Source organism: Glycine soja, chromosome 15 (assembly GCF_004193775.1).
Source record: "Glycine soja cultivar W05 chromosome 15, ASM419377v2, whole genome shotgun sequence".
Classification (NCBI taxonomy): domain Eukaryota; kingdom Viridiplantae; phylum Streptophyta; class Magnoliopsida; order Fabales; family Fabaceae; genus Glycine; species Glycine soja.
In genome coordinates this window covers 5323569-5350276 of record NC_041016.1, presented here as the reverse complement: position 1 = coordinate 5350276, position 26708 = coordinate 5323569, and the positions used below count along the sequence as shown (strand labels likewise).

General features: G+C 32.5%; 3 protein-coding genes across 3 annotated transcripts; 2 read left to right on the top strand and 1 right to left on the bottom strand.

Moving 5' to 3' along the window:
• The first annotated feature begins 4261 nt into the window (after positions 1-4261).
• Positions 4262-5764, top strand: LOC114387744 (influenza virus NS1A-binding protein homolog A-like). The gene has a single exon (XM_028347950.1). The coding sequence runs from the start codon at positions 4442-4444 to the stop codon at positions 5561-5563; it is 1122 nt and encodes a 373-aa protein (XP_028203751.1). The 5' UTR covers positions 4262-4441; the 3' UTR covers positions 5564-5764.
• Positions 5765-12382: 6618 nt separating this feature from the next.
• On the top strand, positions 12383-16657 carry LOC114387332. Its single transcript, XM_028347492.1, has 2 exons — positions 12383-12951; positions 16232-16657. Exons 1-2 carry the CDS (start codon positions 12664-12666, stop codon positions 16406-16408), a joined length of 465 nt encoding a protein of 154 aa, XP_028203293.1. The 5' UTR covers positions 12383-12663; the 3' UTR covers positions 16409-16657.
• Positions 16658-22221: 5564 nt separating this feature from the next.
• LOC114387094 lies at positions 22222-23533 on the bottom strand. Its single transcript, XM_028347219.1, has one exon. It carries the CDS (start codon positions 23284-23286, stop codon positions 22528-22530), a length of 759 nt encoding a protein of 252 aa, XP_028203020.1. The 5' UTR covers positions 23287-23533; the 3' UTR covers positions 22222-22527.
• Between the last annotated feature and the right edge of the window lie 3175 nt (positions 23534-26708).

Below are 26708 nucleotides of genomic sequence, written 5' to 3'. Positions count from 1 at the left end.
TCTAGACTGAGCATCATCATTGCATTCTAAAAACATGTAAAGGCCACAAGATATGACCTGGATTGTGGATTCTAGTTAATCAGAGCAAATTACAAATTTAAGGTTGTAAAACTTAATTAATGAAAAACACAGTGAAAAAAATACGAAAACTAGTAATTGGTACTAATTAAAATTAAAGGTTCATAAATAAATTGAAAAGGAAAAATATTTTTTTGACCCACAAACCGTACAATATAAATTGCATAACTGCCCCTAGCAGCCAGGTCCACCAAAATAATGCAAGTCAGTTTAATTAACACCACCACATCTAGGTTGTGTGGGAATGGTTGGTAAGTAGTTTTATGATTTTCCCTTGTATAAAGAATTTTATAAAAGATCAAATTGTTTATCTATATAAAACAAGACAAGAATATACATATCGTTCAGAGAGAAATGTAAAATCAAAATAAAATTTCTAAAATAATATTTTTTTTATATTTTTAACTTAATTTTATTCGCACATCTATTTTTTTTATTTAAATAGTTATATAATTTTTCATAAAAAAATATCAACTTGTGTACGAAAATTCAGTCTAGTAAAGATTAGTTGTCTATAACATGGAAAACTATGATGTTGGCTTGCTGAGGAAAAAAAACTATGATGTTGGCTGTGCATATTTGATGTATCTAATTATGCTTCGTGAGAGGGCAAAACATCTATACCTGGTCAAATGCAAAATTAGATTCAAAACGGTTAATTTCCCGTATCAACACCAGTCAAAGCAAGCAGGTTCCATTGCATTGGTTTTCTTCTCTACGAACTACAGAAATAACGGACCTATAAGAAAAGAAAGGGACATGGGAAGAGTGAGGAAAAAAGCTATCAAGTGTGCAATGAAACTCCATGGTGATCAATCAAATCAAAGTTGCCTTTTTAGCTCCTAACTGCTTTGTCTCCCGCACAAGCCAAACCAGAAACCATGTGGCTTTCTCTGATTACCTTCTGCCACCAATCTGATTCTCTCTCACTTTTTGTCTTCTTCTCTAAAGTCTTTTTTGACTTTTGCTTTATACTCACCACACAACATATCCTGATTAAATTCTCTCTTGTCTCATTCTGCAACTCTTATCCTCCTGTTCCTGCTTGTTCTCACTGCCTACTGCCCCCACTGCATTCTGCCTTATGTTATGGTGGGATACCCTCTTGATGACTTGTCATTCTACCCTTTTGGTACCCTATGCAAAGTCCTTATCTTTAATTATACATTGTTAGTAACCCAACCCAAATTTGTGAAATTAAATTAAAAGTTTAATAGATATAGTACATTGTTATCACACAAACAATCAATCACAAATCATTTTCCTTATAATTTTTAAGCTAAGTTAACAAATTTTTCATATACAATGATATCTGATTGAATAATTTTTTATTAGATGATAGTGTAAATTACATACATTATTTATTCAAGTGTGATTTATGTTAGACTTTTATTGACCACTTGTTATGTTCTGGTCCTTCAATTGTGTCCCCACATTTTTGTACCCTTTTGTCTATGATCATAGGCTGCAAACAGAGTAGTGTTAATATTCACATTGAATCCACATGCAGGACCAATTAGTTACGTTCATAAAATAGGGAGGCATTCACAACTGTCAACTCTCTTGCTATTCATTAACCTTCCCATCCCTATCAGCCTTAGCTGGACTTCTATGTTAGGTGTGATTCCCCAGTTTCCTCTTGGTGATTCTGTGCCCACTCACAGACCTTAATCTGAAAAACCAAACCCACACAACATCGGTTTAATTTCTTATGCAAGCCCTTTTAAAATGTTATTCCCGTTTATGGCCATTAGTTTTGCAATCTTTGACTAGGCAACAAAGTTTTTTCTGTCACTATGTCTTTGTCACCCTTTGTTGCTTTGAATGATTCTTGATTCTTGACTGTATTCAGAACAAGCAATTAGTCGTCATCGTGCAACTTGGGAGCAAGTTCCCAAAAATTGAACAAACGAGGGGTTTCCTCCGTATGATATTAACCATAAAGGTAAGTATTGTTGCTTTCCTTATTGCCTCTTTTGGTCAAATAGTTAATTTCAGAGTGAAGCTACAAATAGTTACAATCACTAAGCTTCGGGTGCACCTAGCACTTTAATGAATGAACAAAATTATCCTTAGTTAATTTTAAATAAAAAAGCAAGATCTACACCCACTGTCACTACTTTCTTCCGCATCTTCTTGCTCGTTCCCCTTCTTCCGCAACTTCTCCCCTTTTGTCTTCTCCGTTTTCATCTTCTACGAGACCATTTCCACCTACATTTCCTTATATATTCTTCGACGTGGAGGTTAGCTTCCTTTTCTTACCCTCTAATTGTTTTTTTCTTTGATTATTGTTGTAGGGTAGATGACTTAGAGCTTAGGATTGCATCCATGGAGGAATGGCATTAGGATTGTTAATATGAAAGAAGTTCTTCTGTAAGTGTAACTTCTTCCGTATGACACTTACGGAAGAAGTTACACTTGGAGCTTAGGACTGCATCCATGCAATGTAACTTTTTTCGTAAGTGTCATACGGAAGAAGTTACACTTACAGAAGAACTTCTTTCATATTAATAATCCTAACGCCATTCCTCCATGGATGCAATCCTAAGCTCTAAGTCATCTACCCTACAACAATAATCAAAGAAAAAAACAATTAGAGGGTAAGAAAAGGAAGCTAACCTCCACGTCGGAGAATGTATAAGGAAATGCAGGTGGAAATGGCCGCGCAGAAGACGAAAACGGAGAAGACTAAAGGGGAGATGCTGCGGAAGAAGAGGAACGAGCAAGAATATGTGGAATAAGGTAGTGGCGCTAGGTGTGGATCTTGCTTTTTTATTTAAAATTAACCAAGGACAAATTTGTCCGTTCATTAAAGTGCTGGGTGCAACAACAATAATGCTGAGTGCACCTAACAACACCCCTACACTTCTCTGTCATTATAGTCCAATTGATGCCAACAATAATGGGCCCTTCGCCTAAAAGTTGAGTGCAAGTAAAACCCAATAAGCCTTTATGAATACCCAAATTAACAGAACCGGTAAATGTGATACACAGAGCATGTTATGCTTTGAGTAGCAAAAAAGTAAAAAAAAAAAAAAAAAAACTTTGTCATGCACATTGCACGGTTATAAATGTCAAGGGGCGATTCATGCGTGCAATTACACGTTAGGCTTGTAATGGGCAACACATGTGTTTGAGTATTATGGTGCTAGTAATGGCCTCATGGGCAATCTATATTCTCAAAGTTGCATGCTCTATTTTGTTTAGTTTACTAATTACATGTAATGACTCTTTGTTTGTTGTTGTTGACATTAAAAAAAATCTTAAACATGGTACACTAAATCTTCAAAGGTAAAAAGCAGATAAAGAAGCGAGATTGCAAGAGCATGTAGTATTATTAAACCAAAGCATATACATCATAGAAAAAACAAAGTGCCATTTTTTGATAAGCACACCTACGCCTATAGCCGAACTAGTGCTTGCTTAATGTGAAAAAAGCATCACAGATCCCACATTTCATGTATCATGCAGTGTGTTCCAAGCTACAATCTTTTTAGATGCTTCCCAGTGTGTTCCCCTTGAATTTATCTCTCTCTTTTGTTTTTTTGTGTTCGTCACATTGCCTACAAGGTACCGTTATTTTTTTTTTCTACCCCCCTCCTTTCTCCCATTTGGTTGAACCAAGAGGTATTATTTCAGTACCTCTTTACTTTTTTCCCCTCTTACGCTACAAGTCATTCTTAAATTATAAAAGTATACATTAGAATGATTTTTTTTTTACACAACATTAGAATGATCTTATGCACAAAACATTTGGTATTACTGAATTACTCATGCCCTTCATCATTTCAATTCACATTCGTCATAGGAGATACCCCGTCACTGTTGGAAAAATCAAATTGATATGCTAGTTTGGTAAAATGAACAAAGTAGCTTTTAATTGAAATTACACAACACTGTTTAGCTACATTTGCCCATGTCTCTTCCATTCAGTCCCTTACTCTATTGCCGTGCTGCTACCAAAAGAGAGAACACATCCCATCCAAACAAGTCCTAACCTAAAAATCCACGCCAGAAAGAGATTAAATTAATAGAAATTTTGTTCAATTTTTTTTTACTACCTAGACCTTGGAAAATCCGGAAAAGAATGATCTTTGTCCCATTTGCTAAACAAAAAAAGACATGACCATGTACAATAACCACCAAATGTTTCATCTCTTATCACAAGAAAATTCATTGATTTCAGCGCCACGTGTTCTTCCTCACAAGCCAACTTTTGGTTTTCTCCGTCACCTTTCCTCTATCTCTCCTTCACCTTTATATTATTACATTTCCCACTTGGCATCGACACACAAAACTTAGGAATTATTACTCAGTGAAAAATATCACTAGTACTAGCTAGCACACTCTCCCAAAAACTCCAATGGGTTCACTCCCTTCACCACCAAGACCAACAGCCCCACCATCCCCAGAAAATCTTCTTTCCAATCATGTAGTGGTTGCTGTGTTTTGTCCTAGAGAACCAGCCCCAGGTGTCAGTCTCCCTAATTCAATTGAGCTATATTACCCTTCCATGAACACATGGACCTATGTTGGCTCAATTCCTGGCCTAAGTGATCACCAAATCTTAAAGGGGTTTGCTATAGTCTCCCTAGGGGACTTTATTTACATAATTGGTGGCCAAATTTGTCACAAAGAAATGGTTCATGTGTCTGATGAGTGTGCTGACTACGTTGATCAGGGCATCAAAGTTGTGGCAACAGTTCTCCGTTACAACATTAGAACCAATCAATGGTTCGATTGTGCACCACTAGGTGTGGCACGGTATGATTTTGCTTGCACCGTTTGTGAAAACAAAATCTACGTGGCTGGGGGGAAGTCCACGCTGGCATGTGCCGGGCCAGTGCATGGGATCTCATCGGCTGAGGTGTACGACCCAGATCATGACAGGTGGACCCCTTTGCCTAATTTGCGTATTTTAAGGTACAAGTGTATAGGTGTGACGTGGCAAGGGAAAGTTTACATAGTGGGAGGATTTGCTGAGAGAGAGGACTCGGATAAGACAATGGCAAGCATAGTGGAACGTAGCTCAGCTGAGGTGTATGACACGCAAGCAAGGAAGTGGGACCTGATAGCGGGGATGTGGCAATTGGATGTGCCACCTAATCAGATAGTGGCAGTGAATGGTACCCTTTTTAGTTCAGGGGATTGCTTGAATGCATGGAAGGGACATATTGAAGCCTATGATGGGAAACTTTGGAATGAAGTTGATGGATCACACAAGCGAAACCTGTCCACATTAGAGGACAACTATGAGAATTGGCCTCAGAATGATCAAAGACTGTACCTTACTATGGCACCAATTGGGACTCGTTTGTTTTTCTTGGCAGGTTACAGGATAGGAGGGGAACTACCAAGAACTATGTCTGTTGTGCACATGTTTGACACTTCAGCCACCAGGGATGCTTGGAGGAGCTTTGAACCAATGGAATTGGAGGGTGAGAAAGAGCTTTGTAGCCATTGCTGTGTTGTGCAACTCTCTTAATTGAGAGTTCAAAAGAAAATATGTACAATGCTTTATGTTTAATTTGTAGACTATATATGTTATAATCAATGCATAACTTTTTTGGCTAATTCACTATGCATTTGAAAGTCAGCCACATCTGTCTTTGGTTGGATTGATCGCTACAGATCAAATCCACATGACCATGCCTAACAAATAAAAACAAGATGGCTTTAAGATGCAGTTTTAATCTTTTTACTTTCATATTTGAGCAATTTTACTTTCATAAAATGCCTACTTGACTATATATGCTTCCAGCAGGACTATCTCTAAAGGAGATATATTTGAGAGAGAGAAAAAAATTGAATCAGTAACTTGAGTCCCTTAACCGGCAATGCTAATTATCATTATCATTTGTAATAAAATAACTATTCACTCGATTTACGTTAGCTCTATCACTATCAATCTGCTTTGCGGAAAGTTTTGGGAGAAAGGATTGTTTCGTCCAAATTAACAACAAACAGGTGTTCTAAGTCATGATTACCATTTGTTAAGGCATATTTCAAATTAAACATGTACTGTAATATTATGTTTAATAACATAAATCAGATACGGTTATTGTGACTTTAAAATAAATCATATTAATGTGTTATATACTGTTTGATCAAAGAATGATATGTAACTTATTTTATCGCATAAGATTAAGTTTAATTTTTAATTTTTGTAATTAAAATTTAAGGATCTTTTTCCAAATTTTTATTTTTAATTTTAGTTTAATATGTTTTGAAAAGACACTTGTGGTTGATATGATATTTCCGTTGTGGACTTGCGAGTTTCTGTATGGTCAAAATGAGTGGAACACAGCCAAAGGTGAAAGAAATCGAAGCTACCCCACTTTAGCGGAGCTCAAGTAGCATCTTCAGACAAAATTAAATAAAACATTGGTTTGCTTTACTGAGCTCACTATAATCATAATCACTATATAAACATTGGTTTGCTTTACTGAGCTCACTATAATCATAATCACTATATAAACATTGTTTAAGGTGTGGTTCATGTGAAAATAAAGTGTCACTTACCAAACATGTGTGTCAGTGTTTACTGCCCCACTAAAACATTGCCAAAAGGGGAAACTGGGAAAGGTTACTATTAATATAGTTTAACTTAAAAGCATTCCACAAACACAACACAACAGTAATAGCCAACCCTTTGAAAGGACAAGCCCAAAATCTGGTCCATGGACCAAGACTAAGGTGGGTCTGTAAACAAACTTCGGCGGGGCCCACCCACTTTCCTTTGTATGCTGAACCATGTACTCTCGAAGCCCACCTAGAAGCCCTATCTAACATCAAACTAGAGAGAAAGCCCAACCCCAATTGAAGGGCTTCCACTTCTTTTGTGAGTGGTCAATGACAGCACTCAAAAGCTTTGACCAGACCAGCATGAAAAGAAGAGAAAGTTAATAAGGAAAAGGGTCCATCATTCACGTGAGCCACGGACTCTTGCTCTTACATGACCTGAGCCAACCCACGCCACGCTCTCTCTTGCCTCAGCTTGACCTTTCAGCTTCTGAGCCTTCTGACCACACTGTTGGTTACGCAACAAGGGCCTTCGCACGTGTCAGCTGCATCATGCACGCGTGAAGGGTTCATACTTGGCATCACAGTACAATGATTTTCTTGTTTTTGGTACAACACTGCCTTGAGGTTTGACGAACACAATTTGCTTGTTTAGCCATCTGGGCCCTTGATCGATCCTGGAGACAATCAGTGGGCCACATGTTGGGTTTTTGGGCCTCGAAAGGTCGACATACATGATAGTTCAGATTCTTGTGCATCACACAAAAAAGAAAGCCTATTAATTTATTCTTCAATATATACATGTTTTTAGAGCAAGGTAAATTCATGTAAATTATGTGAGTTTTATTGCTTATTTAATTTTATAGACATGCATAAAATTTATTTAATGATACAAATTTGTATATTACGTAAAAGTACAACATTAGTGCCCTAAAATGACCGATCGTTCCACTGGAGCGTGAAAAGGGAGACAGAATGCATATATTATTGCATGTGCATGTGCTTTGTATTTTGTTTTCTTTGCGTTTTCTAGCTGTACCTGAAGGGCAAGGCTTTTAAGTATGCACGAACACGTACATGATCACCATGATTGGATTCGTTTTCTTTCAGAAATGTCCCTTGATTGTTGACTAATCCTATCACTTATATGATTGATCGTGTGGTTTTTTAGTATTTTTTCTTTGGGTATAAGTATTTTTTTCCTCCATGATATTATAAATATGTTTGGGTCCGTTCGTTTGTTTGCAGTAAAAGAGAAAAAAAAATAAAATATAACTCATATTTTTACATTTTATTTTAATTTAAAATTTTCATCTCAATTTATTTTTATTTTATTCTACTCTGCCGGACCTGAGTAGACCGTTATCATGTTCCGGGCCGTTTTAAATCTTAGTTTGTTTTACCGTTGAAAAGTTAATGTATGTATACTTTCTTAATTAAAAATGATTCACATTTTAATTAATTTAAACATATATTTCAACCGTGTGAATTATAATAAATCTTTCACGTATTTTGATTAGTTTACTTTATCAGCAGATCCATTATGTTCTGAGCGCAACTGCAACACTGGCAAAAAGAAGGAACCTTATGAAATGGATCCTGGTGTAGCCGATGAAAGAAATTCCCCAACATCAGTCTGTATTATTGCTCTTACTCTGAGTCGCTGACTATAAAATTGATATGATCTAATGTTAGTTATGCACTTATGCTTTCTTTTTTTGCGACACAATGTTCTAAAAATTATCTCTAATTAAAAGTTCCTGCTATATTCATGTGGCCCCTTTTCTAACCAATTGCAATTAATGCAAACTTATCAACTTATTTCTAACTAACCACTACTTTTTGTGTTATATATATATATATAAAAGAAATCAAACCATATCAATATAATTTTGTTAATTATTGTATTATTTTATAACTTTCAATTACATAATATTTTTTTAAAATTTATTGTTAAATTGAAAGTTCTTTTATATAAATTATAAATATAAAATTTATATTAATTAAAAATTATTTGTTATCTCATTTATATAGATTAAAATTAACATAATATAAACATTTTAAAATATATTAAAATATAAATTATTGAATTATCTTCTTATTATTATTTAATTTTAACAAAAATTGACACAAATAATCAGTAATATCAGTAATATATAAATATAACTCAATAATTGGATCAATAAAAATCATATTTTATATTAAATTATAAAAATAATATAATAATTCTCGAAGTTATAAAAACCACATTTATATGTAATTGTGTATACAAGTATTTTAATTTATATTCATATCTTATTAAATTTTAAAAATTAAAAAATACATGTAAAAGTGAAGTATTTTAAAATTTAAAAAAATATTTTAAAAATAAGAAATTTTTTAATTTATAATTGTTTACTTATTACAATTTAAATAAAAAAATTATGTGAATAGTATTAGAACTAAATTTATCTATATAAGGGCCTTAATCATGTTTGATAAACAAAATATAGGAATTAAATACATATTTTTTATATTAAAATATACCCTTTTCTACTTTGACAAATTCAAGTATATAATACTTCATTTCCTTTGTAAATTTTCCTTTAAAGTTTTCTTAAATATTTTTTTTTTAAAAAAAAAAGAGGCTATAAAATTCCTTTTTATTCTTTATCTTATTTTTTAAAGTTTTAATTTAGTTTTTTAAGTTCAAATTCTTTCCCCTCTGATCCATTAACATATCTCTATTATTAGACAAAGCTGGTCATTCTATCACTTTACCATGCTAACTTGGTCTAACATTTTAATATGGTAATCTAATAAAATGATCAATTTCATTTAACAAAAGTACTTCAAAGGATAAAAATAAAGCTTTTTAAAAACTTTTAAAAGATCAAAGAAACTAAAACAATAAAATGATTGACCAAAAGAATATTTTAGATTCTTTTGAGGGTAGGAAAAAAAGTCTGATCTCTTTCTTATTTCTCTTTCCAAACAAATAGAAAGAAAATTTATATTTTTATCTTATTTCTTCCCCTTCCATTTTCTTTTCTTCTTCTTCTTTATTTTCACATAAATGAATATAGGATTAAATATAAGTCTCACAAACTAAGAAAACCCAACACAGTCAATATATAATTGAATTTCTCAAAGAAAAATAGAAGTTTGACAGTAAGGATAGAGAAGATTTTATTAAAACAGATAAAACTGATTTTAATAATTTTTACATCTTAAAAGATTATTCTTATTATTTTCCAACTTCCAACTTCAGAGATATCTTATTTTCAAAGAATATAATACAAATTCCAATTCTTATGTTCTTCAGGGAGTGTTTTCTCTCTCCAATATTTAAACTTTGCTAAAATCAGTACTCACTTAAACGTTAGAATATTGCAAGTATTTAGCATCGTCACCGGAGCACCCTCAGTCACCTTCAAAGGCATCTTGAGATCATTGAAGCTTTGCCCGACATATGTTTGTGGACCAGATGTACGTTCCTAGTTTGACTGGGAACTCAAAGATAATTAAGACGTTATATTTGTCCCTCTTTTCTCTTTTAGGGATGAATGAAAGATTAAGTGATACTATTGTTGGCGGATATGATTGAGAAATTTATTGATTTTTTTGCAGAATGATTGAGAAATTAGTCACAGTTTTATTAAAGTATGTCGAATTCTGATCAGACGCAAAGTTTGCATGATTGAAACTTAAAACCTTTTTTTTTCGATGTGAAAATTTAAAACCCCGAATGGAAGCATTTTTCATGGAAAAAATTTCAGTCACTTCCTGCTTGCAATTTCAATGATCCATCATATATAAAGGGGTTAGTATGAGAAATATTATTTTAGAGTAATAAAGAGGGGAATGGTCTAGAATCCTGATCACAAGTAAAAATTATCATGTCGATGACAAAAGGCCAAATGAATAAATAAACAAGATTTCAATTTCCCTTTTTTTTTCTTCTAAAATTATGCAACTAAATAGCTGGCCGGGACGGATCCGTAAAATTAAACTTTCTAAGAAATAAGCATCTCTGCACAATCTAAGCAATTTGTTTTAAATTCGTTATCTTATATTAATTGATTCATATAATATTACATCTAATTAATTAAGTAACTTTTATATATATATATATATATATATATATATATATATATATATATATAGTTTTGATGGTATGATTTTAAATAACTCTTAAATTATTATCTTAAATGATCATTAAATGACAAAAAAAAATACTCATAAATAAATGTTATTTATAAGAAATCAAAGTTTAATTTTAAACAATCAAATTGACACACAAATCACTTCCAATATTAATAACATTATCTAAAAATAAACAATTTATTAAACAATGAGCGTTGGAAATGCTCTAGAGGATTTTTTTTTTAAAAAAAAATGGTTTCAAATTTTTTACACGGGCTCTAAGAGGATTCTAATCCTAAATAAAAATGTACATATAAAAGAGATTTAAAATTTAGTTAAATCATTAAGCCTATATGTGTTTTATTTTATGATAAAAGTATATTTATTTATACCTACAATCGATCTAGCGATGAGGGGTTGAATAATTTATATGGAATCTTGTATTTAAACTTCTTTGCCATTATTGTATAAAAAAAGTTGAATTTAAAAATGTTTTAAATATTTTTATATTATTCTTTAAAATAAGTTTATAAATCTTTTAATTTAAAATATTTTAACAAGTTTCTTGATTGTTATATAAAGTTTGTCAATTAATTGGATGATTTGACTGAAGAGAGTTAGAAAAAATATAATTTTAAAAATTGTGTAACCTATTGTATTATTTTTAATCTATTTTCTCTCATTTTGTCTGATTCTTTTTAACTAAACATTTAAACTTTGTTTTGTTTTTTTTATATATTTTCACTCATCATTTTTACTTTCATTCACTCTGTTTATCCCCTCTCTCTACCAACCAGAGCATAAAGGACCAAAGGAGATACAAAATCAAGCGTGTCTTTTTTTTTAGGTTGTGTTTGGTAGAGAAAAAATAGCAAGGATGGGGAGAGAAGAAAATAAATTAGTTTGTTTAGTAGATATAATGCATGAATTAAATTTTGCAAATATAAGTTTGAAATAAAAGTATATTGTAAATAAGAGTTTGATAAAAATGAGTTTATTATAACATGATTTATTTTTGAATATTTTTCATTTAAAAGTATGCTGATAAAATAAATTTTGTTCGGATGATTCCAATCAAAAGTACTTTAACTTCATGTTTTTGTTGCAAATATACAAATGAAAGTATTTTTACTTTGGAAGTATCAAATTTGTTACTCATAATCCAAATCGAGGTTAGGTTTAGACCAAACCTAAGTTACAAAATTAATGTTCAAACATAAGTTACGAAAGTGGAAATAATTTAAAAAATATTCTTATATTATTTTTTTATATATTTTTACTTATCTCTTTATACTCTTTTCTTTTTATCTTTGACCAAACACTTTTAATTTATATTTTATTTTCACCCATTTCTAGTTATTTATTTTATTTTCATGGATCTTATTTCTCAACAATCTACCAAACAACTCATTAGAAAGAAAGAAAAAAAAAAGGTGAATCTCTTTCTCACTTACCCGGGATCCTTGCTCGTCCAAAGAGGAAGAATAGCGAATTTAGTGACGGAAAGACATTCGGAAAACAATATGCAGAGTCTTTTTTTAAAAAAAAAACAAAAAATGGTGAAAAAGCTAGAGAGTAAAGACCAACTTGAAAGGGTAAAAGAGCTTTTTATCATTTTATAGAGACAGAAAAACAAAAGACAGGGTCCTAAATCCAAATTCCAAAGTTTCTCCTTTTTTCACCCCCACATGCTTGCTATAGTTGCTTCTCTCTCTCTCTCTCTTGAAGGCCCAAATTAACAGTGTTGTTGAGAACTATAAAGCCAAACCTTAACTTGTAGTAACCGTGCTCTTCCGTGGTTTTGCCACGCTCTATAATTCTCTTCCATTGTCTTGTGTTCTCCTGCAAGGCTGCTACCACAAAAAGGTTTTTCGGTCAAACTCAAAGGCTTAACTTAACAGAATCAAGAATGGTAAAGCAGAGTTAAGCAAAGCAAGAATGGTGAGAGAGCATAACATTAACAGTGGATGGCCACCAATAGGGGCCCCACTGAACGTGCAGAGAGATGAGTATGATCAGCATTGGAGTAACTTCGATAGCTCTGTGAATGCTGTTTCTTTTGGCTTTGTTGCCACTGCCATTCTTATTTCTATGTTCTTAGTCATGGCCATCTTTGAGAGGTTTCTCAAACCTACCTCGCCGGCCCTCTTGCCGTCCGGTGGCTGGAACCGTCGTCGGAGCTCTCAGATGGACTTCAATGGGAAGCTTGCTCACCCATCACCGAAAGTGAGTGTTCAAAATCTCATCTTTTCATGGGGTGTGCTGTGTGAGTATTCACTGTTCATTGCAGTTCCATGACAATGTTAAAGCCTTTAACTTTTTTGTTTTTGGCTTGGTTCTTCCAGTTTCCTGTTGTTAATGGTGCACACGCAGTGTCTTCCTTGTTGAGGTGTTACTTTTTCTTGTTTTTTTCTCTCCAAGTTTTCCCTCAACCAAACAGAATGAGCTAAAAAAATGTGGAATTTTCTCTTTCTTCTTCCACTTCAGGTCTTCCGGATGCTTTTATTTTGGGTAGTTATTTTGGTTTTTGGATGAGTGATATGATTACTTATCTGACATATAGCTTTTTTTACCAGATTTTTTGGTTGTTTCTAGGTTGCTTTTTACTTGCATCTTTTGCTGTTGAATATCGCTCCCATAATTTGCTTTTGCTTTCCATACTACATTGGAATGTTGATTTTTTTTTTCTATACTGAATTCCTCTGCTATGTCCAATTGACCAATTCAAGATGTATCTATTCTGTCCCTAATCATCTCTTCCGCTGTTATCCTTCTTCAGAATTATACATTCATGATCTCATTCTTACTGAGACCTTCTCAGCATTTTCTCGTACCATTGGCTCTCATATTCTCCACAAACACTATGGTCTTCCATTAGAGATTTTCCTTTTGGCCTAAGACTAAAGGATGTTCCTCTTTCATCCTTAAATTAAATAGGCCAAACTTTTCACATGCTTATGAGGCTTTTCTTCACTTTGGTGAAGAGATACACTAGTTGTTTACTGTGTTTTAGCCTTTTAAGTTTTAGCTTCCTTCGTGACTTATCCTCAAGTTGTCTTTGGAAAAAAAGGGTAAATCTTGTCAAATCTGAATTTAGTATCTGACAAAACATTTTTCTTTTCTTTTTTTGTTGTTTGAACTTAAGAACTCTATCATAACCCCACCAAGTTTTTCATTCGTTCTCCTTGCATTTTACACGTTCAGTCAAATACCTTAATTATGAGTGGATTGTGTTGTCTTCTGCTTTTTATAAGGACACACATGGTTCTCTGTAGAAGTTTTCTGTTGACTCATTGGTCCCTAGCTACGAGTCTTTGGACTTATTTATCGATCTTGGTGTGGGAGTTGAGACCCACATTGTTGTCCTTGACACTCAACCGCACCATCACCTCCAATTTTTAATGATGCTGTACATGGCCAGTGTTTGTGGTCTGCGACACATGGTCAACCCAAATTAATCTTATTTTATGGTCTTCTTATATTTGTCATTGATTGTCTGTGTTAGTAGCTACTAATTCAGAAGGTAATCACACATCCTTTCTTAGCATTTGGCCATTAACTTTTTTTTAATATTTTAGACTTAGCTTTCATATGATGAGCTAGTACCATGCAACAATTGTGTTGTCTACTCTATGCCATTACTTTGGAGAAACACTCTAGGCCCACCTACTTATCTAACCTCGCTGTTCTGTTGGAGGGCACCAACTTGATTGGGACATTGCCTGTAGAGTTGTTTCTCTCAACTTTAACAAAGTTATTAATGTGATTCCCTAGTATTAGCTAATGCAGGTTTTGAACGCAAAAGTCCACAAATAATTTAAAATTTTAATACTTCATTTGTTCGGCATTTGGATTACATTGGGAATTTGACTGTGGTGTTAATGGAATACAGAATATGTGATTTTAGAGAACATGCTTCTGCACTTATACACAAGTCAGGGATTCTTTTTATTGTTTATGCCACTCAGGAACTCAAAGACCACGTGATCAGTAAGATTTTTCTTATTAAAAAAGTTACATGATATAAAAGTCACTTTAATATTATAGTAACAGGTCATGTCCTGTGGGAAAATAAGATTAGAGATGAATCAGAGGAAAGGGTACAAATATTGATTTTGATTCTTGAATAGTAATTGTAATACTGAGTCATTTAAAATCTACCTGTGACGAGGAGTATTTGCCTTTCTCAATATCTTGAGGAGGTAGTAGTGATTTCAAGCTCACCAACTTCAACTTAAGACTTAAAGATTTCAGTGATAACTAAATTAGGAAAGCTCTCAACATTTTCTAAATATGCAAACATGGACTATTTTAATCTCCTTATCTCCTTTTATTTATCACTATTTCTTTTATATCCATAATCTGTGTTAATATCTGGGCGGACGTGTTTAATCTACTCTATTTAATATTGTGTTAAAAGTCAAATATATGATACGGTGTTGGATGATGTTGGTGCCTTATATTAACACGTCCAGATTGAAAGGAAAGGGAAATAGAAGTGTCAGGTTCGATGAATGTGTTGTTTATATTTTATTTCATTTTATAAATAAGTGAGATCCACCTAGAGAAGATTCCGTGTACATTGCGAATCATAATATTTTAACTTTAATTTCTTTGATGATTGATGGGATGCATATCACTAGCCGGGCCTTGGTTTGTAAGTTTAGTATCAGATGCAAATAATTTAGCAGCACAGTTCTGCTTAATCATTGTTTCTTTAAATGGTATAGTTTAGGGGGCTCATCAGTGCTTTAGCTTTACAATTTAAAAAAAGAAAAATAAGTACTAGTATTTTTTTAGTTATTGCAAACGAAGCAATTTAATTTGCTTTTCCATCCTGTGTGGTTGTCTTACACTGTTTGAAATGTTCCCTATCGAAGGCTTTCTTATCCTTACAAAGAACCAATCTCATTAAATCTTGCTGATAATCCGTGATAGGCAATTATTTCCTTTCTCCTTGCTGACATTTTTTTCGGTTTTCCTTTTTACTTGCCGGGTTATCTTGAAAACTCTTTAATGAATTTGCTTACTGTGTTGAAATTAAACTAGGAGTAGTAATGCAGCTGTTGCTTTACCATATTGATGATTGCATGCATTAAATTGCTTGACCATAAAAGAAGTCTTGTGGTTATCAACAAGACATTTAATGTTATTGCCTTGAATTTGTGATGTGATGTTGAAAGTAATGGCTTTAGGAACTTTGAGTAAATACAAAAGCATTTGTTGCTTTCCTCCGAAGTTTGCAGTGGACAATGATTTGTCTTGCCCTATGTAGTTTGATTTCTGGTCCACTCTTAGTGTAAAGTAACTCTTCTGTTCCAGCTATGCTGGATATCAGAGTTTGATTCACCTATTGTAGAATAGAAGATAGTAATTTTTTTAGTTGTACATTTAAAGCCAAAAAGTTTTTCTATTCCAAAATTTTAAATCAATAAAGTTATAATTTTAATTTAATGTTGATGATTCATGAGTTCAGTGAATTCACCAGATTCTCTAATTTCTACAGATGAGTTTGTATACCAGCTGGGTTTCAGTTTTAATGCCTGGAGATGTGACTCCTTCTTTCATTGCTCACCCTGTGCCTGCACCATGTTGCCCAGAACGAATATCATGGCCTTCACATCAACATAACACATTACCTTATTCCACTTACAACACCATGCCTAGTATCAACCAAGTATAAGAGAATTCAATATGACAAGGTTCTGCAATCTGCATATTGCATGAAGGAGTTAAATGAATTTCATGTGAAGAATAGACTCTTATGTAGGAGCTCTCTTCATAGTTTATTGTATACCATGTAAATAGGATTTAGTTTAGTGCAAATTGGGTTTGGTAATGAGATCCTTCTCTGTCCAAATGATCCTCCTTAAATTGAAGCTTTGTGGTTAATCAGTGGTTCTTAATGCATGGAGTGTTGTGCACCAAACCATCAAAGCCTCTTATATGTTGCACACAAACAACGACCATACTCAACATAACATGATATAAAACGCACGCGTAAACTCAAGTAATGTTGTCACACTGATAATGACACGTGAATAATCTTTACCATGATGATTTTGTTTGGTCTTTGGACCTAAATTGATATGGAATTCTCGGGTATGTAGCAATAATTATGTTGCCGATATTCTTGGATCTTTGCCAGCAATGGATTTTAATCAGAAAGTAATCCTGCAAAATATCACTATAACGTATTGAAAACACTAGACTTTTAACTAAATCAAAACCAAGATGATGCAGCAGGTTGGTAGATAATTGTGTTTTTCAGTCATGTGGTGAAAATTTGATCTAGGGGCCGTGTATAAAATTATTTATTAGGAGATGTCAGTTTTTTAAATATATTTTAATACTTCAATGAATTAGTCTTTGGTTCTCAGGAATAACTTGGGTTTTAAAGAAAAACTAATTGAAATTATTAAATCAGCTATGCAATGCAACTTTGTTTCAAAAAGGTAAACGTTTCCCATTTTAATTTTGGCACCCCTTTAACAGCATTTATGCTTGTTATGGACCCTGATCATAAGAGAAAACTTTGAAATGCTCCCACCTTTCTTTAGATTTTGTACCTGATGAAATGCTTTGGATGTGAGGAGTGCATCAATGTATGTATGTTGAAAAAAAATATTTTCAAAATCCAAACGCTCACCTCCAAATGTGTTCTATATTTACATTAAGGCTTGTTATATATCTGACTTTGATTATCCTCTTCTCACAAGTCTTTCGTGCCACGTAATATGAGGCTGTATCGATTTCAAATATCATTGCACTTTATTAGTGTCCACAACCCCTATGACTGTATTGGACACTACACTAGATGGGCTTCTCAGAAACAAAACATCGAATTCCAACCCATTTACGTCTGTTAGGCCTATGAAGGTTGAAGATACTTTTTCAATTGGGCCTAATGAAAATTTTTATTTGGGCCTAGCAAAATATACTTCCATATAGATGCAACTTCTACAGAAATAATTTAGTGTTTTTTTTTTTTATCATAAAAACAATTTTAAGGACCAATTCAATTAATAATTTCTAATATCTAAAACTTAATCGATTGGTGGTGTTAATTTCCAGGAGGATTTTTAGTCCCATTTTTTTTATAAAAAAAAAAAAATTGGCTTTTGTCTCTGACGTTTAAAATCTATACTTTCGTATTAGTATTTTTAAAAATACTTAACACTATTTCTCCTTATATAAAAAACAAAGTTTGGGTATTTTAAAGAATATATAAATACTAAAAGAAATATTTTTAAAGTTAGAGACTAAAACCAAAATTTAAAAATTTATCAGAAATTAAAAATATTCATAACCCTTAACCTGTCAAAGATTAAGGACATGTTTAGGGTGGTTCATAGTTATCCCATTTATGTTTTCAAATATAAATTTAAGAATAAAATATTTTTGATTAAAAGATCGAATTGACTATTTCTTTTTTTTCCGACTTTTAATTCAATCTTTAAATAGAAAAATAGTCTGGATTTTTAATTATAAAAATAAATTTTAATTTCTTTTACGAAAAAACTCACGTACTCTCAATATCATTCATTAGTCACCACTATTATTATTGTCCCTCGAAGTAGTTAACCATTTTTATCGGAAGTTAAGTAGTTGACCATTTTTATCGTTATCATCGTTAGCTTCGCTGCCATTAGCCCCTCCCTGCACTGTTGCAATAAATTGGCTAATTTATTTTTCAATAAAGAGTCGTAAGTGACTGAGAAAATAAATACCACTGCTTACGAAAGTAAAAAATTTAACCTCACATCCAAACCAAAGAAGAAACAAATTTAATTTTACCACTCAAATATTGCTGGTTTTTTCCAGGTGATGGCCGAGGATACTGTTTTTTGGGAGGGCCATTCAGTTACGCAACATACGGCGAAGGACATTGCAAGTTCTATTATAAGATTCTACAAATAAGTTTCTTATTTAAAGCGCGATTTTATTTTTTTTCCTGTCCTAACTAACACGGTGAATTAGTTCCTCTAAGCTTATACAGATTGCCTTCCTTTTAACAAAAAAAATGCTATCCATTCTCGAGTCAACTAATATAGATATCTTGGTTAACATGTACTAATATGATGTGTTATAATTAATAGATAACTTTATTTATTAAATATGTTATCATGAGTTTAGAGATTACTCTTTAACTTTCAACTGAGACATATATTAAAGGATAACTATCATTTTGTTTATATAATATTTTTTTTTCTAAAACAATTAAAATACAAAAATTCTTTCAACATTATTTTTTGATCAATTTATACACTAATTTTTTAAGTTTTTTTGCTGATATAATATTTAATTTTATTTACTCAACAATCAATCAATTAGAAATTATTGTTAATAATACTTTAAAATATGATTATTGTAAAAGTCTAAATATGATAATTTTGGGATTGAATGACAATTAAAAATCTTTTTATATATTATATGCGTATATATTATTTATTTTATAATAATTACTTTAAAAAATCACAGTAAGAATTATTTTCTATTGATCGATATTGTTAAAATTTATTAATTTTTATAAGAAAGTAAATATACCTTAACAATCTCTTCATTTATATATTTTATATTTCATAATAAGTGCCGTATCATGCTAAGTGCTGTATCATGCGTTACACGTTTTTTTATTTTGAATATCATATACATTATGCATAGAGCATTGTCGCGAGTACTTTCAAAACCTATTCTCCTTCGATATGTATATTTTAAGAGTAACGATATTGTCTACGTTAAAATGGAGTGGATTTGGTAGAGAGAGAGAGAGGAGGAGGAGGAGGAAAGATAAAGAGAAAAAATGATAAATATAATAGATAATGTATTAAAAATTAAAGAAAAGAGGTAGAAAAAACGAGATAAAAGGAAGAAAAAAAAAAAGTGAATCAGAAGCGTGACCCTTTTGAATATGAGTGGTGGCATATATTGACGAATCCCAATAGTTCTAGTCCATAGTTGTCCACAATAGGATCTGATCATTCATAGTGGACTAATTTTAAAACTTTTAGCTTTGGACATTCCTTATTTCTCCACAAAATTGGACATGATTGATGGTAAATGAACTGTTTGTCTATGTGCTGGAAAGGGACCACTTATAAGAAGCAGTCCAATGCTTGAATGCCACCAAAAACATTATCCAGACTGGGGAAAGCCACCTCCAAATGAAAGCACCATTAACAGTTTCCCCAACGGCTAAAAACATGAGTTTCCTTTCAATCCACTCAACACTACTTATTACCTTTGCTCAATATTAAAAATAAAATAAAAAAACCACTCAAGAGATTGGAAACATCAACGTCTTCCAAATGCTTGGTGCCTCATTGCATAGACGTCCCACATAACGCAACCAAATCTTGCAGGTAGAGCTGATAAAAAAAATTAGTTTTAAAAAAGTAATTATAATTTTATATAACCAATTATGAAAAAAAGTAGTTATAAAACTATATCCAGTTTTATAGTTACGATTATTTCTACTGATTTATTTTTATTTAAAAAATAATGATAATTTTACAGAATTAGTTATTTTAAACAATTTATTCTTATTCATTCATGGCCCGTTATGTAATTAATTTTAGATATAATTGATTATATAGCTAGTTTATTCATAACCAGTTATATATTTATATTTTAAAAAATAACTAGTTGCATCACATTATAATTAGTCGTATAAAATTAATTATAATTATAGTCATAATATCCACTTATAATTTAATTAATTATTAGTTATAATTATAGTTATTTAAATAAATAAAAAATGAGCATCCTTACTTGCACGAAAGTTACAATTGAGTTGCTCTAGAATTTCTGCATTGGAACACGAGAAACCTCGTTGAACATGTTTCAAATGGTTTTTCAAACATATTCTTAGGACGTGGTTTAGATAATAAAAATAGAGAAAATAAAAATAGATGAAATTTTTTAAAAGTTTAAATAAAATATAAAAGGTATGAGTTTGATTAAAAAAAAATACAAAACTTCTCACCAATATTATTTCTCTTATTCCTTCCAAACACATCGTAAACCATAATTGTACAAATAGTTTGTTTTGTTGTGTATGTCTTTTTATTGTAAGTCTTAGATATTGTATATGTGAAAGTCACTAATTTGGTTAAATTGAAGTAAAATCGGGTGATCTCATATTCTCGTCTTTTGAGTATTAAGTTATTAATAAGAAATATTTATTAACTTTATTGATGAGTAATTTCTATAAAAAATTTAGTTGATCACTTTTTTTTTAAATTATTCGAGTAAACCTCAAAATAAGTCTTTAAAGTTTTATAGACTAAAAAAATATGATGCATATAATTTTAAAGACTGACCAATACTTTTTTTTTTTATTAATCGACTAACCAGTACTTATATCCTATGTAATACACGGGTCAAATTGCGTGAGAGTGAATTATATTAAAAAGGCTGATTAATAAGCAAATCCATTATCAAAATCAACTCTTACTATTAGAAGGTTGATTAATAATTGCTAATACTTTTGGATAAGCTTATTTCAACATGCCCCAAATATATTTGCAAGCGCTTACTGTTAAAAAACAACTTATATATATAGTTTCATGTTGTGATTGATGACCATGATTTGGGTTACAATCTAAAAAAATAAATGATCTTAGAATCAATCATGCATAAATATAATTATGAATTAAAATTATTACATGATATGCACATTAACAAAACCATACATAATATGATTATAGTGATCTTATTCAGTTCAAGGATATGAAGAATATATGCGATTTAAACAAAAAATAAAAATAAAACCATATGTAAAAAGAAAAAAAAACTTTTTTGACTGCAAAAAAATGATCCTCAACACATTCAGACCGAATAAGAAAAAGCACTTTGTAACATACAATAACAAAAGAACGTCTGCACTACCAGTAAAAAATAACTATCTATTCTGTTTTTTATAATATTAATTAATTTATGACATAACATTCTTTTTTTTATTTTATTGACAAATATTAATTTTAAAATTCAAGTCTACCACCTCTTTTTCATTCTCTTATTTCTTCACCACTAAATCAATTTTATAACATATTTACCTCGGTTGATTTTTAAAATTTGTTTATATGAATTTTATTTCCAACAGATATAAATTTATTGTTAAACAATCAATCAGGCGGGTCAGGTAACCCACTTCCATAAGAACGTGCAATGTTTTTTTAGTGGAATGTCCAATAGCCCCAGTGCTAATCTCATAAATTATGTGTTGGGAACATAAAAAGCCCTAGTACAACTCACGGCCATAAGCGATTTTAATTATACAGTTTTTCCCCATAATAAAACAGTAGGGAATAAATTCCATGCTCTGTGTTGGCATTTATCTTTGTATGTAGTTCGCCTTTCACTTTCGAAAAGGCGAAGGTGAATCGCATATGGCAGAAATGCAATCTTTCCAAACCTGCCAATAGGTGAAGTAGAAGAAGCAAAATTTACCCACAGCCCACGGGGACAAAAAAAAAGAAGAAAAAAGAGCACTTCTACAATACTGCAACTAAACAGAGGTCAATTTTTTCTTTTCACCATTTACGTATTCAACTATCCAAAAGGCCATGTTGCGATGCAAGTAGAAGTTGAGTCCAACCACCCTTTCCCTCCAATAATAACTCATCACTCCTACAATTGACCATTGACTTCAACTATTTACACTCGATTCAAGTGCTTAGTGCTTACCATCAGACACTAGTTAATTAAACAAACAAAGTACAGAAATTAATACTATGAGTCACTAATAATGACTACTAACAAGTACTAATAACTTTAACCTCAACACTAATTTCACCTACTCTAGAGAAATATGAAGCATTCCAACGACACAAGAGGGTTTTCTAGTGACTCAATAGCTGATGAAGGCCATTTACCCTCCATGCTCGAATTCTCCATTTTCCGGCCACCGCTCTCCGCCGTGCCGGTTCTTACCCTAGCCGGTGATTGATTCGTGTGCGTTCTCCTCTTCGACGGGCTCTGACCCAGGATGGATCTAGTTGCCACGCTGTCGGTGCGGGTCGCCGGCGACCTGGATCGGCGACCGGAAATCTCGCCGGAGTCACGCCGGCGAGGTTGGCTCCCGGTTCCCCCATTGCCCATTTGAACAACTCTCACCGACCCAATATTTCTTCTTGCCGGAGACTGCTCCGGCCTCCTCGCCGGAGACTTCCCCGCCGTCATTTCCCTCCGGCAGCCGAACTCGCCGGAAAAGGAGCGTGCTTTGCTCACCTTCGCCGGGGATCTGTTGACCCTCTGACGCGCTTCTTCTTCGGCGAATGTGGAAACGCTCTCACTCACGCTGCAAACTTCAGAAACCTCAGAGATCTCATCGGGCTTGATGAAAAGCTTCTCCTTCTCGTTCTCAACTTCGGTCTCTGTTGGCTTCTCCGCTTCGAATTTGGGCTTCCATTTGGGTGTTTCAGACAACACTTCCTTCACCGTTTCTTCCTCCGGTGGCGGTGCTCTGTTTTCTGAACCTTTCGCGGCAGATCTTGGTGTCTCCAAAGGCTTGCTTGAGGGTGAAGAATGAGATCTGTTGGTACTGACGCAGCAACCCATTTTGGAATTGTGAAGCAGAGTGGTCGTAGGTTGCTAATGTGTGGGGCGAAAGAGAAAGAGGAAGGTTTGTTCCATTAGAGTATGTTGTAGTGTAGTGATAAAGTAGTAGTAGTTGAAGAGGGAGAGGACACGAGAGAGGATGCACAAAAAGAGGAAATGGTAGTTAGAAAAAGGAACTGTGAAGCTTTGCAGAGGTCAATGGAAGGCATTTATTACTGTAAGATCTCTCCAATGCTCATGAAAGCAATTGTACAGGCAACCAGTGATAATGAACATTTAATATACTACCCAATAAAATTAAAAAATGATAATGTTAAACTTAAAAATAAAAATAGCATTTTTTAAAGAATAAATATAACAAGCATTCAAAATAAAATAAAATAAATGTTTTTAGTCTCTTTATAAAAAAATTGATTTTTAATCCTTATATTTTGTCATCAAATATTTGGTTCCTAAACTTATAAGTATCTCTTTTTAGCCCCTCAAAGAACAAACGGCATGTAAAAAATCGTTTTAATTGTATATTTTTTAAAGGACTAAAAATATTTTACTTTTAAAAGTTGAAGGACGAAAATGTTCAACATTAAAATATAGGAATTAAAAAAAATATTTTTTTCCTTAAAAATATTATGAATACATTATTACTATGATTTCTAAATATTTTAATTTTTAAGGACACTATTTTTTTTTTTACCATGACATTTAAACACATATAAACACATAGCTTAATTTCTAATAAATAAATATATAATTAAAATAATTAATATTTCAAATAAAAGACTATAAATTATAAAATGAGATGAAAAGATATCTTTGCTTAACTTGATAGATAGAGCCAAAAGTAAAAATGCAAACAGGAAACTGTCATTTTGTGCATGGTATTCAGCTCAGCCAGTCCTACGAATATAGGTATATATACAAAAGTTAGAAAAAAAGAATCTGCAGAGAATAATTGCGGATCGGGGTCTGGATCTGTGCCTATCGTTTTTCTCTGCAAGTTCTTATTATTATGACTGCAGCAGATGCTAAGCTGGGAGATAATCACACAACCGTCCCACGTGAATACGCAATTAACATATGCAATGTCCAATGAGAATCGAAAACCAACAGTAATCATAGGACCCATGATTTCATGACCTTCATCAGTCATTCAATTCATTGCATTTCCAGATTAGTATTTTCTTTCACATTTTTACAACTATTTCTATTCAAACTCACTTGTTAATTCCCCTAAAATTCGTGAATTTTAAATTTAGTCTTTATAAAAAGAATTGTTTGTTTTTTTTTAATATTTGACTTTTTTGGTTCGAATTAAATATAAACAATTTCAAGCTTGACCGTCGTTTGTCCATTAAAAATATGACACGTGTATCATTTTTTCTTTTCCACGTCCTCTTTTTTTTTTTTATTCTGAAAAAAAGGAGACCGACGCGTCACCACCCTCTCCGACCACTGGTCGGAGCTCCGGTCATCATAGAAAACAACCTCTTTTTCTCTCCAAGTCAAAGACCACACTGCTTTCCTTGAACCCAAAGTACTTTCAAGTCCACTCCCTCTTCTCCCAGACCGTCAACAACCGCACCTACACCTTCCTCATCATCGACATTGCTTTTGTCTTCTTCGCCATCTCCAACAACACCGCATCAGATCCTCCTCCAACAACAACCACCACTTCGCCCCACTCTCGTTTCAATGAATCCCAATTCCACTTCCACAACAACAACTCCACCGAGGGCGTCAAGGCCAAGGAGCTTGGATTGATTGTCATCTTCTGCAAAGAGCTTTCAGTCGTAAGCAAGTTTTCTAATCATGAATTCCAATAATCACTCTCACTATCTTATTTCAATTATCGTAACTATATATCATTGCATTTGTAGGTATTGAATGCCTTCATTCGTGGTGATAGATGTTTGTTCAAGGACTACCCAGAACTGCAGGAAACATTGGTTTGGATTTAAGATAATAAGATAATTTTTTTGTAACGTATATATATATTTTTTAATTTCATGAGAATAAGATAATTTTTTTGCATAAATTAAAAATCAAAATATTTTACAAAAATAAAAAATATATTTTAACCATTCTTTTAACTACTTATTAACTACTTCATTTTTTTTATCAAAGATGTTTTCATGTATTTAATGATAAAATTAACAATCCATCATTATTGTGGAATTTACCTCGAATACAGTGATGAACTCATTCTCATTATATAAAGTTAGGCAAATCTGACTGGACACTCTAAAAAATACTTAATTATTGAGGAAATAAAATAGAAAAAATATTCTATTGAAGGATGGAAAAATACTCTCGGTGTAATGTTTAAATGCATCCTCACATAATTTTTAATATAAATTTTCCTTTTTTAATTACTTAGGGCACTGATTAGTAAAATCTATAAAATTATTAATATATCAATTATCATTAATTAAATGGAAAAAATAACTCGTTTTCTCTGGATGCATAAGTGAGTTGACAGATTTTAATTAAACCCATCAACACCATTTTTTGATGTACAATGGCACAGAGTGGACAAATATGTCATTAGGGTAATCGGGACCATGGGGTACACTGCAGATGGAAGATTTATTACTAATTAGGTTGTATAACCCTTTCTGATGGTGCTTGCGTTTAGATAAAAACATGCACTTGGTGGATCCCACGGCTGCATGGGCGCTTTTATGTGCAGTTTCAATACATTTTGCATAAAATAATTAAGATATGACAATTGTTACAAGGATGTGCCTCATCATAATAATGTCTTGCTATATGGAAAAGCCACATGAAGAAACAAATTAATCAGCGTTGGAAAAATTAATATTTTGTTGGCCCGTGACGCTGGCAAGTGAAATCGTTGGATGTTTGAAAAGATTAGTAAAAATATAATAGAGTCAAATAGGAAGAGGCATGATGAGGACTTTAGAAAGCTTAACTGGAATGGAAAAAATAATGTAAAATGCACGGTAAATAAAGCGGATCTGGGTCTTGTCAGTATATGTGTTGGTCCACCCTACATTTATGCACGAGCAGGGTGAAAGTAGAAAGAGTGTTGTTAAGTGCATCTAACATTTTTGTTATGTTGGTGCATTTTAAATTTTTTAAAAATGATAAAATTGTTTCTGCTAATTTTTTTCCTTACGGATCAACTTTATCCGTAAGAGGTGATCCGTAAGTCTTAAAAATTAATTTACGGATTAACTTGATTTGTAAAGGATATTTTTGTCTTTTCATGGTTAGTGTTGGGTGCACCAATAATAATGCTGGATGCACCTAACAACACTCCAATACAAACCGTGATGGCTTAGTGTTACATGAACCCCACTACACTCACAAGGATAAATTACTGCAGTTTAGCCGAAGAACTTAAACCAATTAGACATAAAAATGTTATGTACGCTTATCAATAGTTCTATTTAATTACA